This window comes from Aquila chrysaetos, chromosome 17 (genome assembly GCF_900496995.4).
Source record: "Aquila chrysaetos chrysaetos chromosome 17, bAquChr1.4, whole genome shotgun sequence".
NCBI lineage: Eukaryota > Metazoa > Chordata > Aves > Accipitriformes > Accipitridae > Aquila > Aquila chrysaetos.
The window spans coordinates 23,556,871-23,575,997 of record NC_044020.1 but is presented as its reverse complement, the minus strand read 5'-3'; the positions used below and the strand labels follow the sequence as shown (position 1 = coordinate 23,575,997).

Genomic DNA, 19,127 nt, shown 5'->3' with positions numbered 1-19,127 from the left:
AACACCAAATGTTGCTATGGTGCTCTCTCAGGTGGCTGGGATGTGGCAGCTGGCTATGCACGGTAATAAACAGGAAAACCTCTTAGCGACTTTTCATGTTCTCCAACCTCCTTATTCCCTCTCCCGTGTTTTGTTTGTGCTTCTAATTTCTGCCCACACTGTCCAGTAAGGGAGGAGAGGATGCTTAGAGCTCATCTTCTCTAGAGTCGGCTAATGCATTGCATTGTGCCAGTGACCTGGTGGTGGTGACATCATTACTTCTGCGCTGTATAGCGTGAAAGTCTCTGGAAAGGAGACTAGAAATCTGCAACGGGTTTTTCTTCACCATGGCAGAGATGGATCCAGAAGGTTTGCATGGACTGCCTGTGAGTACTACATGAAAATGTATCTAACTAGGAAATGGGGAATTGCAATAAAATGCTGTCTCACAAGCAGTTTTATATTCTGCCAGAATGTAGTGCTGAGTTTAAGTTTAGATATGCCTAAAGGGACTATATAGACACTTTACACGTAAAGTGTGTGATAAGTGTAATGTGCGGAACAGATTATTTGGTGATAATTTCCTGAAAGAATGAAGGATGTAGCATACATATAAACCCAAGATTTATTTAGTGATATGGTGACTGAAAGCTACTTTGTGGGAAACTAAGTGAAGAAAAGCAATAAAAAACAAGAATTTGGGAGATGTTGGGGTACATAATAACATGCACATTTATATAATGCCTTCAGAAATTTGTGCTGTGTTAACAAACAAGAAAATTGCCATATAGCATGCTTGGTTAACTTTGCATTCAGGGCTACCAGTGCATGTAATGGAAGGGGAGGTAGGGAGAGAAAGAAATCTGTATTTGGTACCTGTCAAAATTTTGCATGTATAGCCACCTATGGGAATCATAAATGTCTGGAATTAGGTTATGGGCTGATGACTCTGGATCAGGTTGACCCTATTTGTTTGCTTGTATCTCATTCCCCAGTCACTGGAGGGCTGGTGTCACTCTAATGAATGACACTGTAGACAGCTCTGTGAAGGGTTTTAAGCTACAGCACTGAGCTGGAAAAGGTGGTCAGTAACAGTTTTGGAAAACATATGGGCTATCTTAGTGAACGAGAAGTGAAAATGAATGCCTTACATTTGGTATCAGACTTCAACATGGGTGCTGCAGGATTGCCGTCTAGGTTGGGGTGCGATGGCGGGGGTTAGTACTGGAGCAGCTTGACCCCAAAAGGGTTCGGAGAGTGGAGATGAGGAGGCAGGGACGGTCCGAGGGTGCAACCGAGCCCAACACAGGTGATTTGAATTATTTTAGTCATTGATTTCCTTTTGCAGTGTTACTGGTCAGTCACGTAGTCTTTTCATAATATGTTAAAGCACAGGTCAGCTAGCAGTTAGCCATCCACAGGGCACATCCTCTCTAATCCCTGGTATTTTCCAAAGCGTTTCTGTCCAGCCCTACGCTTCTTGGCCTTGTACTACTTTGAGGATATTTCTCCCGTTCTAGCTCAGATCAGTTTCTTCCCTTTCTTCCTGCACACAGTTTTTTTGCTTCCCTCCCCTGCCCAGCCTTGCTCCGCAGCACATCCTTTCTCATATCCCGATCTGTAACGTGATCCTTATTCTCACTCCTCCATCCCATTTCAAAATGCGGGTGTCTTCTCCTGTATGGTCTGTGTACACGCAGGACAGAGAGACAGCGTTCGCGTGCGCCTCCGTACCTGCCCGTCAGGTAGGTCTCCCATGTGTTGGGATAAGGCCGCTATCTTTAGCCACTCTCATTTTTTTACGGTGGGAGGAGGTCAGTGTGACTTAATCTGGTGTGCAGAGCGCGTGTTTGTAGGTCATACCCAGCCCTGGCTGACCTCCAATTTTGACTCTGCACAGCTTTCCGTCCTTGTGTGGAGACGGACCCCGGGCCCGCCGCCTTCCCGGGCTTTTTTGGCTTTCTTGTCTATGAGACTCATGTGCTTCTCTCCCAGGTTATAAACAATTACCTGGACGGGACGCGAGGAGGGGCCGTGGACAAGGCGTCCCCGAGTGGCATGCATTTCAGGGACAGCAAGAGAAAGGTCGACTACGTCTTAGCCTACCACTACCGAAACCGCCTTGCCCGGCACCCGCCCGGCGCGGGCTCCCCGGAGCCGACGCGCGGATCTGCCTCCTCGGCCCCGGTATTGAACGGAGGGACGGGGAAAGGCCGTGCTGAGCCGCCGCGGCAGGACGATGGCCGGCGTGCCCTGCAAGAGCGGCCGGGGCTGGAGGCGATCGAGCTCGGTCCCCCGGACGCCCTGGAGGAGGAGAAGCGGCTGCAGCGGGAGGAGTATGAACGCAACCTGGTGGAAGCGGGGCTGGAGATAGAGAAAGACCCTGAGGTAAGATGGGGAGGCTCGCTCCTCGTGCGCAGCGCCGGCTGCCCCGACGGGTAATGGCCGCTTTGGTGTCGGAGGACGTAACGACGGCCGGGCCGTGCCGGCGGGGCAGCCCGGCGGTGACGGGGTGCCCATGCGTTAGGGTCCGGCCCGGCCTGCCTTCGTTCCCGCCCGGCATTAGTGTTAACCGAGAGGCAAATCGCACACCTGCCACCTCTTAAAAATAAGAATATGTGCCGCTTTTCTTCTAACACAGCCTTGCTGACTCCCCCACCGTCACTGCTGCAGCCACAGCAAGTGTAGGGTGTCCTGGAGGTATGTCCCACGGCCAGCTGGAGGAGCTAATCCTGAACCGAATCCTAGTACTGAACATCCCTGGGTCAAATGCTGCCGCCACGGCAACCCCCAATTAGGGATCTGCAGAAATACGTTGTACAAGCTGTTTTATGCGTGCCTAAAATATGGTGCGAAGCTAAGATGATGATGGCGGGGGTGTTTCTGTGTTGCTTGGTTCTTACTGCCTGGGAAATACGTGGTTGTTATTGTTGTTTAAAGCACTATTTAGTAGCAATTTCAATGTTACTTCAGTAGAAAACATATTTCTTTACCTAAATGTTCTTATGGCATGCAGTGAACACACTTTTCTTGGGAAAAAAAAAAGTGTTTACATTTTAATATTATTACAATGAAGAAAGGGTCTCTTAAGTAATTTGCTGGAATACAAAGCGTTCTTAAGACATTTCATATTTCCTCAGAATAACTCGGTGATTTTCAGGGTGACTTTTAGCTTTCTTCCCAGGCATACGTAAGTTTTGTGTCATTTCTTCATTCCACCCACAAAAAGAACAGCTCCTATGCTGCAACAGGAGAACCTCCCAGCCTTTAATGTATTTATTCTCCCCACATGTGTGTGATGTTGGATAGTGCTATGGTCATATCAGCTGGGAGCTGTGGTTAGGTTACTTGACTGCAGCCAGACAGTCAATTGAGCACAGGTCTTCCAAATCCCATGTCGATGCACTGAGCGCTGTGCTATCCCTCTGGACCTCTTTGAAAGCCACAGATATTTATATCCATTGAAGGGAAGTCCCCACTGGGTTCTAGTTTTAGGTGCTCTGTTGTTTTTGACACCAAATTTAAGAAACTTGGGGCTTCTTCTCAGAGGTGCTGAGAACTTACAGCTCATATTGCTTTCAGTGCAACCAGTCAACACTTCCAAAACGTGGACCAAATTGCAGATTGCATCTGAAAATTTGAGTCTAGCTGACTTGGCATAGCGTACGCATGTTAAATCACTGGCAGGAATAGAAAGAAATAGAAAGGCCTTTTGACTCTTAACATTTTCCTTGCTCAGTTTGCTGAGTTGCAGGTGGCTATGGGTTGTATTTCACTGTACAGCCTGGCTGAGCCACCCTTGCACTGAACAGAAAGTAGTGATCTCAGATCCTGAGTCTTTTATGCTAAGCATTGGCGTTAAGGTTCAATACTGCTGACACATGACTATCTTACTGTTATGATTTTTATAACCAAATTGCATAAAACCCATGAGAACAGCTCTTTTTGGAGGCTTCTTTCAGTTCTGAATTTCATCAGAACCTGAAAAGTCTAGCAGGAGATTTGGATTTGATTATTCGACTCATTACTTACCCGAAGTCCAGCTGGATTCAAATTCTGGTTCGGACCCCTTCCAAGTGATGATGTGCGCTCTTAAATAATGTACAAAGTAATAAATGATGTCATAGAGAGCTGATGAAGAACAAACTTTTTGTCAAGGTTTTTGTTCTGAAGAGGAAAAGTCTTTTTGTAAATGAACCGGAGAGTTCTCAGGAAATTATTTGGTGACCAGTTCTTTTATGGGAAAAATTAACTGAATTTGAAAATTACAAAAAATGCAATCCCATCAATTCTCTATCTGTATACGTGCCTGTATATAGTTGCTCCTGCCCTCGCAACACTCAATCTGTCTAGTCAAAAGGGGAAAGTGTTTTTCCCTCCAGAATCTCCTGAGAAACTAGATGGGACTATGCATTATCCTCTGTCTTCCCTGCCCAAGACATGTGGCTTTTACTTCCTTTTCTTTTTCTCACTTCACTGTTTCTTTTCTTCTGTTAGCTAACTCCTGTTAAATCATGCTGAAGCTGCTGTCTGTTATCTTGCTGTGAATTTCATAGAACATGCTGATCAGGCACATGTGAAGGGTACAGCTGGCCTTATACGTTGATTACAATTGTATGTTGAGCTGATATGAGAACAACAGATTTTAGTCCTGGGAAAAATATGTGTCTATAGGTTCACTAAACTCAGAACAGTCTTAATCACAGCATGCTGTATTTTTGGTGTATAACACAGTGGACATTCAAGTACGACATTTCTAGTGGTTTACGTGGAACATGTATGTTGGTTTTTTTTTTGTTTGTTTCAGTGCTAGTATAACAAGTGGATCTTTTTCATATAGTATTATTGGAAGTTGAGATGTATTCTCTAATACCTACCTCTTGCCATATGTTCTGGACCAGGTCCTAAGATGAGTCTGATCTCCTGCTCAGAGGGCTGGCTGCAAAGGTAACTCAAAACAGTCCTCTGTGGCTGCAGCCCCTGCATGAGGGATTGCAATTTTGGACCCTTGGTTAGAGCAGGCCTTGGTTTCTCTTCCTTACGTCATCCGCATACAGTCTTGCAAAGAAAAATATTCATTTAAGAACAATAGGATATCCTGAACACAATCTCTTTCCTGAAACAGGATCAGTTTTTACTTGAAGCAGTAGCGATAGAAAGGAAGAGGGCAAAAGGGTATCTATCCACTATGTCTGTGGTCTTTAATGAACTTTTCTGTGCTGTTCTTTCTAGGTGGCCTATAGTAGCTATACAGTTAAAAACATTATCTTTGATAGGGCTGATGTAGTTCTGGTTCTTGTTAACCTCATTGCTTGAACAACAACAACAACAACAAAAAAACACCCAAAAAAGGGATCAAGCCATTGTCCTCTTTTTACCAATATTGTGGGAGTCATGAAGGATGAGTAATCACTGAGTAATACAGCTGATTCAGCATTTAATGACCTACGAGCATCTGTCTTGTGGCTGGAAAGTTGCTTAATCTATGATCTCAGTTAACCCTACTTTGTAAAGACTGTAAAGCTTACCTAAATTACCTAAAGATTAACCTAAATGAACTAAGCACAACATCTTTTGCATCAGGCTACTCAGTCTGCTAACTTCACGTGGTATTGGAGTTCCTCTCAAAGCTGCTGTTGTAGGCTAAAATTGTTTAGACATTAGGAAGTTTGTCTCTAGGAACACAGGATAGCATTATGACAATTTAAAAATCTTTATTTCTACAACTAGCTTTTTGAAAAAGTGGGAATTTCCATGGTGTTATATGTTTGTTAACATATGATGTTAATATGGTTGTTATATGCTGAATAACTAGGGACAAACACCTTTCTCATTTGTATTGTCAATTCATTGTGTAAACGATTAGAGACAAGAAAGTAAATTGTCATGGTTTAACCCCAGCCAGCAACTAAGCACCACGCAGCTGCTCACTCACTACCCCCCACCCAGTGGGATGGGGGAGAAAATCGGGAAAAAGAAGCAAAACCCGCGGGTTGAGATAAGAACGGTTTAATAGAACAGAAAAGAAGAAACTAATAATGATAATGATAGCACTAATAAAATGACAACAGCAATAATGAAAGGATTGAAATGTACAAATGATGCGCAGTACAATTGCTCACCACCCACCGACCGGCACCCAGCTAGTCCCCAAGCGGCGATTCCCCCCCCCCTCTTCCCAGTTCCTATACTGGATGGGACGTCCCATGGTCTGGAATACCCTGTTGTCCAGTTTGGGTCAGGTGCCCTGGCTGTGTCCTGTGCCAACTTCTTGTGCCCCTCCAGCTTTCTCGCTGGCTGGGCATGAGAAGCTGAAAAATCCTTGACATTAGTCTAAACACTACTGAGCAACAACTGAAAACATCAGTGTTATCAACATTCTTCTCATACTGAACTCAAAACATAGCACTGTACCAGCTACTAGGAAGACAGTTAACTCTATCCCAGCTGGAACTAGGACATAAATGAAGATACATAATTTGTACGTGGAGAGGGGAGTATTACTCTTTTTTGAATATGTGGAAAACAGGCAAGATTATGGTCTGTCTCCATAGTCACCCAGTTATTATTTGTCAATTAAGGAATTTTTGACTAGTTTTCAACTTCCTTATAACTTTCTATCCCTTGTTATTGCTGTCCTCCAGAGAAACTTTGTTCTCTCTTAATATAACTTTCTTGGGGTTTTTTTTGTTTTCCTGTTTTTAAACTGAGATATTATTTTGCATGTCCAAGACAAAGTGCACAATGAAGGCAATGGGCATGAAGTTGAATGTTACAACTTTTTCCTCTAATGTGACATTGAGTACCCATAATAATGGGTGGTTGTAATGAGATTTGACAGCCTTCTTACCACACTCCCTGGTAACGTCATACATGATCCATAGCATGTATTCATGTGTTATAACAAATACTGCCACCATCAACTTTCAGTCTTGATGTTCTGTGTGTCAGAGACCACAAGTGGCAGATCAAGTTTAAGGAGTTCTTCGGCTGGTTATCTTCTCTTCAGATCAAAACTTCTGGGTGGTCCAGTGTAGCCTGTGTCCATGAAAACAACTGAATTAGCATAATTTAGGGTTATGTGGAAGTGATATTTGGTGGAAAGAATAGGACAGAAGAGGAAACTCCCTATTCATGTCTGATGACAGCAGCATAGCAACACAGAACTACTGTTTTGCATAGTTTGTTATGAGTAAAAATAATGTTTGCATCTGTGACTGGCCTGTTTGACCAGTCTACGAAGTTAGATAAAATAAGCCTGGTGTTAACTCTTGCATGTGTATGTAGAATTAACTACCTTGTATTTTACAACATTACATAGTGACTAATATAGACCCCACTAACACAGATCCTGTAACCACTTATGCTAATCTGCATAGTGTTAAGCATTTGCAGGATTTGCTTCCTCTGCTTCAAAGTAACACAATTAAAAGTACAGTAAAACTCTTTTTCCCCGATGTACATGCCAGAACCCAGATTCTTTTGCGTGTCTTTGTAAACTGTGAAGGAATGCCAGCAGGTCACATTTACCCTTGTGAGCTAGCTGCCAAATCCATGACAGTTGTCTCCAAATAAACCCTATTTAACACTGGTGGCACAAGTCAAATTTCGCATCGGATACACAAAGAATTGCCTGAGATAGGGCCACCTTAAGAGTACCCTCAAATATTCCACCTTGATTTTCAGGAAGGGCAATAAATACCATTAACATTGCAGGCAGTTCTTGGGGTTGAGGTTTGTTTGTTTTTTGTTCCTGGAGAAAGTGATTGTTGTGTTTCATCTAATGTGGAGCACCAGTAGTTCACTTAAATTTGAGTTGTACTGCTGCTTTAATGACTGCAAATGCAACTTGTACTGTATTCAATTAGTATTATGTATGGCAAAGCATAATAGGAATAGAATAAGAAGACACTGGAGATGCACCTTGGCATTCTGACAAAGTAGGATCATTTTCAAGTGCATTGGAAATGAAATGTACTTTGCTAAATAGCATTTAGGAGACGAAAATATCTTTTAAGGGGAAGATGATGACAATTTTAAAGCCATGTGTAAATTACTCTCTAAGAAGCTCATCTAACTTGAATTTTAGAGCTGGCATAGTTTTAAGGATGTCTCATTGAACTCTGTTGGCCACATTACACTTTGAGGCAAGGAAGTCCTTAAGGCCCTCAACGTATCAGCTTAAGCAGTACTGTTGATAACAACACTACTGATGATGGTGGTTGGGAGTGGATTTTTCTGCTTGATATTCAAAGGCATGTTTTTGAATTTTTGTGGGACCCCCCCCCCAAAACCCAAAAAAACCCCAAACCAAAAAACCCAACACCCCCCCCCAAACAAACAAAACCAAAACCCACAACCCCCCAACCTAAAACCCAAAACAAACAAACCTCCCACCCCCCTCTAAACAACCTCCACCCCCAAACCAACCAACCCCCCCTTCCTGCACCCCCCAACCTGAACCAAAGAAAATCTTACAGTGCTGCAGCTAGATTTTATCTATGGGATTAAATTGCACTGTTTTGTTACACTAAGGTGCTCCCCATTTGCCACTGGAAGAAGGCTTTAACTTTTATCTTGTCAGCTGTAAAGGACAAGAGTAGCCAAAATAGTATCATAGTAAATTATTCAATGCAGAGGGGCTTTTTCTTTCTCTCTCATCCTACCCACACCTCTAGCTGACGATGATTCTGTTGAGCAGTACCATCAATGTTCTTGCTATATGAGTTGTTTTCTTGGGTCTGCTATATTCCCTAACATCACATTTATGTCATATGTAGCTTATTTTAATGTTAATACTTTTAACTGTGAAAAAGTAGAATTCCAATGGCCAAGAGTTTAATTTATTTGGATAACCCTTTTTACCCTTGACAAAACATTTTTTTGGCACAAAATATTTCAACTTTTAGTTAAAAGGCTATGGATATTGCTTAATTCAGTAGTAATTAAAAGCCTGAAAACATGATGTCTTTTTCCAAAATCTATCAATGTGATTTGCAGAGAATTCCAAGAAAAACCTCTCATGCCCTTAGTACATGTGAGACCTCTTGCAGGTACTCAGTGTGAGTGTTATAGTTGTCTCAAAACGTTCCTTCATCTAAAGTGCAGAGGAAAGCTTAAAAGTAGCTAACATTAATTTTAAAAGGATAGGAAATTTAATATGAGTCCAAGGCCTTTATGCTTGTTAATGAACACCTCCTGAAGCCAATGAGAATGCATACAGCGTAATGTAGTATTGGAAGCAGACTGGGGTCTTTTGTGCTCTAGGTCTTTGGACTTTGCATTTCACTCTCTCTTAGTACAGTGCTCGGAACAAGGCAATACTTCTTTAGGGGCCTCTTAGTGTACCAATTATATAAATATTTGATGGTTATTTTTCAACGACTCTAGTTACAGAAGCATTAATTAGCTAAAACATGTTCTGCTCCTGTATGTTACTTATATGGGGCTGAAATGTAATACACAGCTCTTATAAAATTAAAGTTGAACAGGCAAGGCAAGGTTTTCAGTGATAGTGAAGTGGACGTGATGAAAATATTGACAAGTTGATTAACTATTTAAGAGGAAATTATGTCTCCATTTTAGAGAGGATTTTGGAGTAGCCCCATGGGAGTTAGGTGTGGTTCAGTCAGTATTAAAATAATGGTCTATGATAACAGATGGTTAGGTAGAATGGCTGCGCTGTCAAAGCGGAAAAGTCCATTCTATGAATCCTGTTTTTTAATGATTATGTTGTGACTTGAATAGATGAATGGGCAGACAGACTCACTCTGTGTATTTTAATTAACATCCAGACACTTAATGCTTAGCTATTAGGTACCTTAGTCAAAATGGCTTCCAAGGGATTTAGCGAAAATTGAAGAGATGTATAAAAATGGGCCTGTATGTATCAATAACATTTATAGAGTTTTTGGGCCAGCAATGATAAATCTCATCAATCGTCTGCAGGTTGGGAAATAGAGGCATCAGTATCTTAAATTTCAGATGGTGGTAGATTTGGGGTGTGCATTCTGGTGGTATTTACAATGGGAGCTGGGCAAGAAGCATCCTATTTTTACATAATGATGTTTCTATCAGACTTGCCTGGTAGAAATGGCAAACAGCCTCCCAAATTTGTGTCTTCATTTCACTGTGTCCCGTGTTGAGTTCTGTCACCTGCTGGAGGAACTACTTCCATTTCTACAAACTGCTGGGTAGATGAGAAGCCCACAGAAATGGCTTATACATCTCTGCGAGGGCATAGCTGGCAGAGGGGATGAAAAGTAACAAAATTAGCTGCTTGGCTTGTTCACAGAGGAATCCATGAAAACATTTTTTAATTATCAGTGGTCTTGTTTGCATCAGAAATTTTAATCTGCAAATTAAATCCATGGAGATAATTTGGAGAGCAATACAGGAAGCCCTGAGGGATGCCGCATTGCACTGATGATGCTGCGGGAGCTGGAGTGCCTGCAGAGGAGACTTGGAGGCTGAAGTAGTGATAATTTCTGTAAGCTGTTTAGGCCAGTGCAGCCTGAATAGTAGTTTCGTGAAAATGAAGTAGTAAAATATGAGGCAGTTTGGGGATTTTGGTCCTGGAATTTGTCGCTTTTCTGACCTTTTAAAGGACAGAAATCATGCTGCTGTTGATTGGAGTGAGGAATCGGCTCCTACATGTGCTGGGTGAGGACTGCCCCAACTGCAGTACCTGCTGCCCGATGCATCTCAACCTATTTTTTGGCAGAAGAAGAAATCCTGAATTTCAGAGGTTCTTTTGCAGGGGAAATGGGATTGCCTTTGCTGTCCCTAGGCAACTGCCTACTTTGTCTATAGCAGCAAACAGCCCTACAGGTATCTCTGATACCAAAGGAGCGGTCACTTCTGCATTTCTGCTGATTAAATAGTTGCTGTATGATTTTGTTGGTTTTTGGAGGCATTGCTTCTTAGTTATGATCTGACACTTCACGCAAAGGAAAGGAGGGAGGTCTGCCTGCAACTCCTTTGCGTAAGCGAGAGACATTGAGAATTCCACTGTAGATAAGTGCTCCCTGTTTTTAATATGTTGCTTTTATACATAGATGCATTCAATTATGTACTGTTTTATGTTGTTGTTATAAAAGATCTGAGATAAGACGGTGCCCCTCTGTTCTTCCCTCATGCTTTTTGGCCTCTATGAAAGCAGATTAAAAGGCATTCTCTGTCTGAAGACTCTGTGTCTCTGAGACAAAAAATGAGAAACAAGGACAACAATGAGAGACAAATCAATTCCGCTTATGTTGATGGAAAAAACAGGGAATAGGATGTGTTCTTGAGACAATTCTTTCTCTATGGAAGATGAGAGTGGGGCACATCTTTCAGTGAGCAGATATAGCTCTTCTCTTCCAGGGAGAGCAAACCAGAGGTGCCATGCCTTCTCACTGCAGGGCAAAAAAACAGGCACAAGTGAAGCAGCGAATGGTTTCTTAGAAAGCAATCTTCCACCTCTGCTACTTCTGTTTTGGCCTCTGATGCAACTGGTTATGGAAAAGCCTTCACTGTCCAGAGCTGCTGGATTGTGATAGTAAGCATCAGTCCAGTGTTACTTTTTTCTCAGCTCACAAATCAGAGCAAAATCCAGCCCACTTTTATGCAAGTGACAATGTACTTTTGAATGGCTTAGCTGGGGCTGAGGGTAGAGAAGAGGTAGAAATTAAAACTTGAATGTCAGAGAGAGAGAGAAAGAAGAAAAAGAAGAGAAAAACCCTGCAAGGATGTGAAAAAGAAAGAAAAATCCTCTCAACCAACCAACCAATGGTACAGTGGCACCTGTGCCAAAGGAATGCCATAAAGTGGCATCCACCAGCTTCTGCTGTCTCAGATTTGGGAATGGATTCCAGCAGAGAAAAGCCTGGTGGGTATCTGCCTATGGAAATTAGTCTTTGAAGGGTAGGACTGTCTTATGGGAAAAACCCCCAACTCTTTGTGTATGTGCGGAGTGAGGGGGTGGAATTTGCTATCCTTTAGCAGATCCAGGGAAAGGTAACGTAAACAATGACTCAGGCTTGTGGGATTCTTTTCATATGTTTTGGACTCTTTTAAGGTCATCTTGCCTTGTTGATGACTCTAATGGCTGTGTGTGTCATTCTGTCCAAATTTAAGTTATTATAAGATCTGTTGCTCATGACATTATGACTAGACAGGCAAGCATACTTCTCCAGGAAGACAGCCATTATAGGAAAGGAATTATTCCCTTCTGGATGCACAACTAGACATTTTATGGTGTGTACATTTTAAAACATTATATTGTCTATGAGAGGGAGGCATTTTGGAATGAAAACTGGATTCATACTCAAGCTGTTAAGCACGAAGAGTGGAAGGGTCTTTTAAAGGGGAAAAAAAAAGAAGTAATTTTCTCTTAGAAATCAGAATGTCCTCTTCAACACAAACAGTTTCTAAAATCCTTTGTAGACCTAAGTTCTAGGTGGGGGCTGAGCTCCAACCACTCGGTAACTCGGTAGCAGTTTGTGTTGATGAGCACAGATTTAGTGGGGGGAAGCTGTCAGAGAGGGAAAGATTAGTTAGCTGTCCCACTTCTACTGCAAGATGACAAGAATCTAAAGATATAAACATGTATATAAGTTGAGGGAGAAGTGAAGAGCGTAGCTCGCTGCTCTATGTGCTGGGTCTGCATAGGAGCTGATAAGGACTCCAGTTATCGCTTATATTTGGACTGTGCTGATGGTGACTGCAGTAATCTATAGCTTTTGTAGTTTGGGGGTGCGCTGTTACTTTCCAGCTGTCAAAGGATCTGTTTTGGCTACTGGAAACAGCAGAAATACAACTCTTCTCCAGTCAAACTCTTGTCCAGTTTTCCTGTCCATTTCGAGTACAGCACAAAGTTACTCTGCAAACGGCATGTTACCTGAGAACTCCACCTATTTGTATCACCAGAGGTAGCATTATGGAACCAAATACTATCTCACTTCTTAACTTTTTCGGTGAGAAGGAGTGGGGCTTGGTCTGCCTGATCCAATTTTAATGAATAGATTTGCAGAGTGACAATGTCATTCACGGGGAAACAGGAGAAATCGGAAACCACACAAGGTTTTCAAAGGCCTGACGTATTTTACTTCAATGTAAGAGTGAATATGTTTCATGGTACCTGAATGGCAGCTTCTGAATGTTGTTTCTAATTTCAAAAATGTTGAGCATCTAGTTGCTCTTAGCAGTGGGAACTGTTGGATGTATAGTACTTGGGAACACTGCAGCATTTCATGTTTCTAAAAATAGTTTCAGGAAGCTGCCTTTTCAATCTGGTAAGAGTTGCATTTATGTTTTCCATTTTTAAGAGCAAAGAGATAAAATTCAATATACTGTCATAATTCACAGCCGCCGTGATGGCATCTGCATTGTTACAAAGTCATGATACGTTCAGGCAGCTGCTCACAGAAGTTCCTCTCTCCCTTCCACAATGACCTGTCAGGTCTATGTAGATGAAGGCAGGGCTCTTGTTGTTCTGCAAGAACTGAGGTCACTTCCCTCTCTCCAGTGTGGTCTGGGCTATGTACTGTGGCAGACTGTCCCTCAGAGGGGCTTCGCTTGATAAGCATTTCACATACCACAGGTTGGGACTTCTGGAGGGGAAAAGACCTTCAGCTACAGCTTAGTCAAACTGAGACTGGTTCTCTGTATAAACCATGGTTCTTCTAATGCCTACATACGAAAAAAAGGAAACTGTGATACACAAACCATATAGAAGGTTGTAATCAGATTGTTTTCAGCTAGAAGTATCTTTGCCAGTCATGTAAGGTCTTTTAAATCATAGGACAAGGCAAATCATTCAAAACTGTATCCCATATTTGTTTCTGTTGTTCTAGATCAGCAATTACTTTGGCCTGAATAGAACAATGAGGAAAAAAAATTTAGCAGACTGGCATCAGGCTGCACAGTTCCTATTAACGTTAATGGGAGTTAGGTGACTAAATCCCCATGCACAGCATGGAAAATTTACCCTTCGGGGTGAATTCTCTTCTTGATACACAGGGCTGATAACTGTGTGCACACTGGTAAGTCTCCCTTATGTGTACAGGTATGTGCTCATGGTGATAGGCCAAAGAAAAAATCATGTAAGAGCTAGATACTGATTTGTGTGCAGTTATTCCAGGTTAGCAGTAGTGTAACAATGATTTCATCACCTGAAACAAAACAGTTGGACAAAACTATTTATTTTGAACAGGTGTATGGATTTTTATTTGGTTTTGTGGGGGTGCTTCCCTTTTTTTTTTTTCCTTGGGTTTCTTTTTTTTTTTTTTTTTTGTTTATGGAGATGGTAGATATGTTTGCTTTAGCTCCATACCCAAGTTCTATCATCTAGGAATCAATTCAGCAGTTCACTGCTGGCTTCTCCCTTCAATTCCTTTATCTCTGTAATAATTTTAGAGCATTATTGAATTCACTAAGACCTATATATTCTACTTCTAAGGAAATTCTTCAGGTAGATTTAGGTAGATGACCTTGGAATTTCATAAGACGTCTAGTGGTAAAGCAAATGAACAAAATATATTTGAGAGAGAATGAGCTACTGTCAGGGGAAAAAAAGAAGCTATGTAGATGGATATTCCTTCTTATCTTTGGAAATAGCAACCTTTCTAGGGGGAACACGAAGACACCACTTAGAAGCATTCTCCTGAAAATGCGGAGGTGGCCATTACTTTCTGTAGGTTAGTGACAACATTGAGTACACTGGAAGAATACCGACGTCTTTCTCTTCCAGAGGAACACAGTGCAATTCCCTGAGTCATGGCATCACTTTACCAGCTAGGAGACGAGGAATTTGTCTGCAGGCTTTGTCTACATGTTCACCAAACTCAGTCATGGTTTACTTGGAGAAATTTGGTAATTCAAAGAAAATTTAGCATCTCAGAGACAGAGAATGTATTCAAGGTCTTGCAAATACTTAAGTAGAACTCCAAGCTGGCACCTCCAAAGTGCTAGTTCAAACTACTGTGATTTTTCCTTAATCCCTTCAAAATGGGGAAGGATATACCTGCCCATCCTATGCTTAGGAGTTTTTGCCAAATCACTCGGAGTCTTAACTCTGCTCCTATTGAAACTGGCCACAGGATGTGAATGATTACTTACCTTTTGTAATGCTTTGAAACAAAGTGTCAACTCCAGTTCTGTAGGTCATCTTTAGTTTTTCTGGATTTATGTGTAATTGTTTCTGTCCCTTTCCCACCTCACTCATCTCCCATTATCCTCACTTATTTGTAAGTTGTAAACCCTTGATGCCTGTCTTGAAAACTTCCAGTGTCCCTGCTCTGTTTTCAACTCTCATATTCCTGACTTCATTTTACAGGCCTTGAATAATCATTCTTTGCTTGCCTCTTAACTTTTACACATGCTCAACTGCCACCGAACCCTGTTAGGTAATCAAGACAAAGTTGCGTCCTGAAGATCCTGTACCTATGGAAAGTCATTGGAAGGCTACTGCGTCCTTTCATTGTCCACACTCTGGATAGCGGGACCTAGGAAATCTCATGATATTCTTTGTTATGTAGGTATACTTTCAGGCTTTTGCAGGCCAGGCCAGTACACTGCAGTGCCCTGTACCTCTGGCAAGCCTACTTGCTTGTCACAGGTGTCTGTGAGTTCACTGGATAATGTTTACTCTCTACCTCCAGTGGCACCGCTCAGCTTTCACAGGTCAATGCGTGGTAACTGCTTCACCTCACCAGTGCTTGACCTGCTCACCTATCCCTGGCCTCCGTGTATTCACCGCTGTACCTTCACACCAGCCTTCTGCAGGACCGCTCGCCTACCCACCACAGACCACTGCCCTGTCCAGGATTCTCCATTTCTGTCCATGATGCTCTTTCATCTTCTTATCCTATACCGGTAGCGATCCTGCCACTCCTCAGTATGACTGTGCATCTTCCTTTGGCGTCCTACATGACGTCAGTCCTTCACTCTTCCCTGCTGTCCATCAGTTACAATCAGTCAGTCACAGGCCTACGTGAAGCCATAATGTCCAAGACATCCACTCCTCTGCGAAAATCTGGGGACAGCTACGTACATGAGGACTTCATACTTCACGACTGCTTATCTCTCAAAGACTTCTGTGCAAAGTTCTGTTTCTCCCTTATTCTCTCCTGTTTTAAAGTAACGCTTGTCTTAGCAAACTGCTCACCCAAAGCTGGCAAAGCTCGGCTTCAGTTAAACACCAAAGTTTGCTCATTAGAGGACTTGCTTTACTTTTCACCTGATCTGTTGCAGGAGGCGTCTGAGAGCACCATGGTAACGACGTAGGTCACAGCTTGCACCACAAGGGATCCCAGTTTGTTTTTCACCTGTGAGCCACGGTTCACAAGTGACTCTCCTGGAAAGTATTTGTTGGTTTAGGGGCGTTGTGTCACATCTGGCCACCAACTGGCAAGTCTCTTCGCAGAAAAGTCAGCACAAAGAATGTTTTTTAAATGCTCCAAGGTCCACCTGTAAATTGTTGTTTATTTCCAGATCTTCATAATGCTCTACTAGCATTATCAGGCTTGCTCCCTGGCAGGACAACACCTGCATATCAGGAGACCTACTGGATTATGTTATTAAAGATAGCTCATCTTAGTATTAAAAAGTAGGTGTAGTTTATAATATAGTGATTGATACCCTCCCCCCGATATCAGTATAGCTATTCTGTAGTAATGTGCTGTGCTGCTTGTACTTAATTCTCAATTTCCACTATTTCATAAAAGATGTAAATGTAATTATAACGTAAAACCAATTTTGTTAATGTTGTAGAATTTTAAGGACCACAAAAGACTAATAGGTAGCTCTAAAACGTATTCCTTCACTTGCATGTGTCAGTGGTAATCATCAAAGAAAATAATTGGCATATAATTACGGAGCACTGCAGTGTAATTAAAATCACAATAATAAGTGTAGCCAAGGAGCTATACATCAGAAGCTGTAAGCCAAATCCAGGAAGTGAGGCAGTGGGCATCTTCCTGCTACCTGGGCCCTTGAAAACAGATGGGAAGGTGGAAGAGATGCAAGAGCAAGACGGCCGTTCCCTTAGTACAAACCTCAGTGCTCTTTCAAGTAGAAACAGGACCGGGTAAATTCATATTGCCTAATACCGTCCATATCTGAGGTGGGTGCCTGTATTCGGGTATGTGCTCATATAATCAGTATAAAGGGGTAGGCACCTTTGAAGAACACAGTTCATCCTGGCTCTCAGCTGCCTACCCAGCGCTGTCACCTCGTTCAGAGGAATGGCAGGAGCTTGAGGAGCTGCTGTTACCTCCCGCCCGCGAACTCCTCCCGCGGCTTCCCTCCTTTTGGTTCTCTAAAGTAGTAGCACTTGTGAAGACTGACTGCTAGGCTGAAAACCTGGCAAGATTCATACCTGTGTCTTTCTCCGTGTCAATGGTAAAACTGCTGTGAAGTGTCAGACTTTTAGAAGGGGTAGAACTTAAAGTTAACACTGCTCCCATGTCATTAAATACATGAGGATAGAGACAGGAATAAAACATAACTAGCCAAAAGCTATCATGGGTCAGAAGGTATCAGTGGGGACAGGACCGCCAGTCCCTGTGTTTCCTGGCATACTGTCTGGGTTCCTTATAGTTCTGGTTTCCAGTTTTCATGTCTTTTATTTTTGAACGGAAAACAACAGAAAAGAGGAGGTGAGAATTAGGTGAATGCTAACTCTTTCCACTGGCAAATGGGTTTAAAAATGTATGAAAGAATTCATGCGAAGAGGATTGAGAATGAAAAATGGGAAGTTGTCTCTTAGCAGCATGTCTGTATTAATCTTTACAGTTAATTCTCACAACTGAAAATATGCTTCCCACAGCTTCTGTTCTTAACAGGATTTTTTTTCCTGCACACACCCTCTATCTATACTTCTTCAGCTTTTCTTCCTCTCAATGGATTTGTGTCTTTATTCTGCCACTTGCCTGTAACAGTAATAGCTGTATTTATTATAGACTGCTTTTTATAAACTGTAAAACTTGAGTTGTTAATCATAAAATAAATGCAATTAAATTATTTGTAGTTTTATAGTTATTAAATGTTGCTTACCAATCTCTTTTGTTCAGTTGATGGCAAAAGGTGCACTACTTCCATAAATTTAATACTACTTTTCTCTAAAAAGCTGGGTTTGGCAAATACATCATGATTAGAAATTGATGTATGCCTGTTAACTACAGGCAGGCAAAGTATACTGGAGTGAGATTTTAATGGAAAATACATTTATGATTGATCAAAAGTATTTGGGGATTCATACCAATTCAATGATTAATTTAAGGGAGAGAACCCCGAAGTTTTGGAAAAATACACTGTTTGATTTATCCTTTTTTATAGAATGCATTTCTGAGCTGTTTCAAAATGATGTTTCAAGAGGAGATTTGCCTAAATGTTATTCAAACCCAGATATTTAAAAGATTAAAAGACAAAGAAAAAAAATTGGACATTAAATTTGAGTCAAACAAAAGTTTTTCTTCTTGCTGTTTGCATTTTTGCAAGCATCCTGTAAGCACAGGGCAGGCTGATCCGAGTTAGGGATTCTGTGAATCCGCCCTCGTCTTTCCTGCCTTGAGCAATGTGTCTTGCACAGTCCTCTGTCTTGCAGTGCTGCCAGGAGTTGATCACTCAAAGTGTGGATCCAGTTGAAAATTAATTGCTCTTTAAAACTAGGATTTAGTTTTCAGGGAACTGATCTGGCTGAAGAAACTCACTATCCAGTTATATAAATGTGACTACTGGCTCAAGGGGGTGGGGGGGTTGCCACGTGGCTAGCGGCAGGGAGGAATTTGGGACCACAACCTCTGTAACTCGCACCAGCCTGAATTAACGTGAAATGGTAACAAAACATGATGCTCCCGCTCAGGGCTCGCTCTCCGTGCTCCCCTCTGTATTCGCATACTGCTCTGCGGGAAACCCAAATGCTGCTTTTTCCTTTGGTGGGGGCAGGGGGAGAAGGTCTGAACACCAAGGCAGTCTCCCCGGAGGGTCGAAGTTCAAGTAGGGGTTTCTAATTTGGGTATATATATTTATAAAACTGTGTGTATGTATAGCGTGCATGTGTATACATTTCTCTCTATACTAACGTGTCAACTTCAGGGGAATTAAGGCACTTTTTAGACTTTCAGAGTTATATAAACTTGTGTATGTGTGTTTGTGCTTTTAGTCAA

The 19,127-nt window shown here is 42.1% G+C and overlaps 1 protein-coding gene across 4 annotated transcripts in view; it reads left to right on the top strand.

Moving 5' to 3' along the window:
- Nucleotides 1-19,127, top strand: part of ANO2 (anoctamin 2) — a 203,910-nt gene that overhangs the window by 12,020 nt on the left and 172,763 nt on the right. For all 4 annotated transcript variants that reach the window (XM_030040823.2, XM_030040822.2, XM_030040820.2 and 1 more), the window contains exon 3: nucleotides 1,975-2,367. In XM_030040823.2, the coding sequence (XP_029896683.1) occupies nucleotides 1,975-2,367 (393 nt within the window). The remainder of the gene's footprint in view (nucleotides 1-1,974; nucleotides 2,368-19,127) is intronic.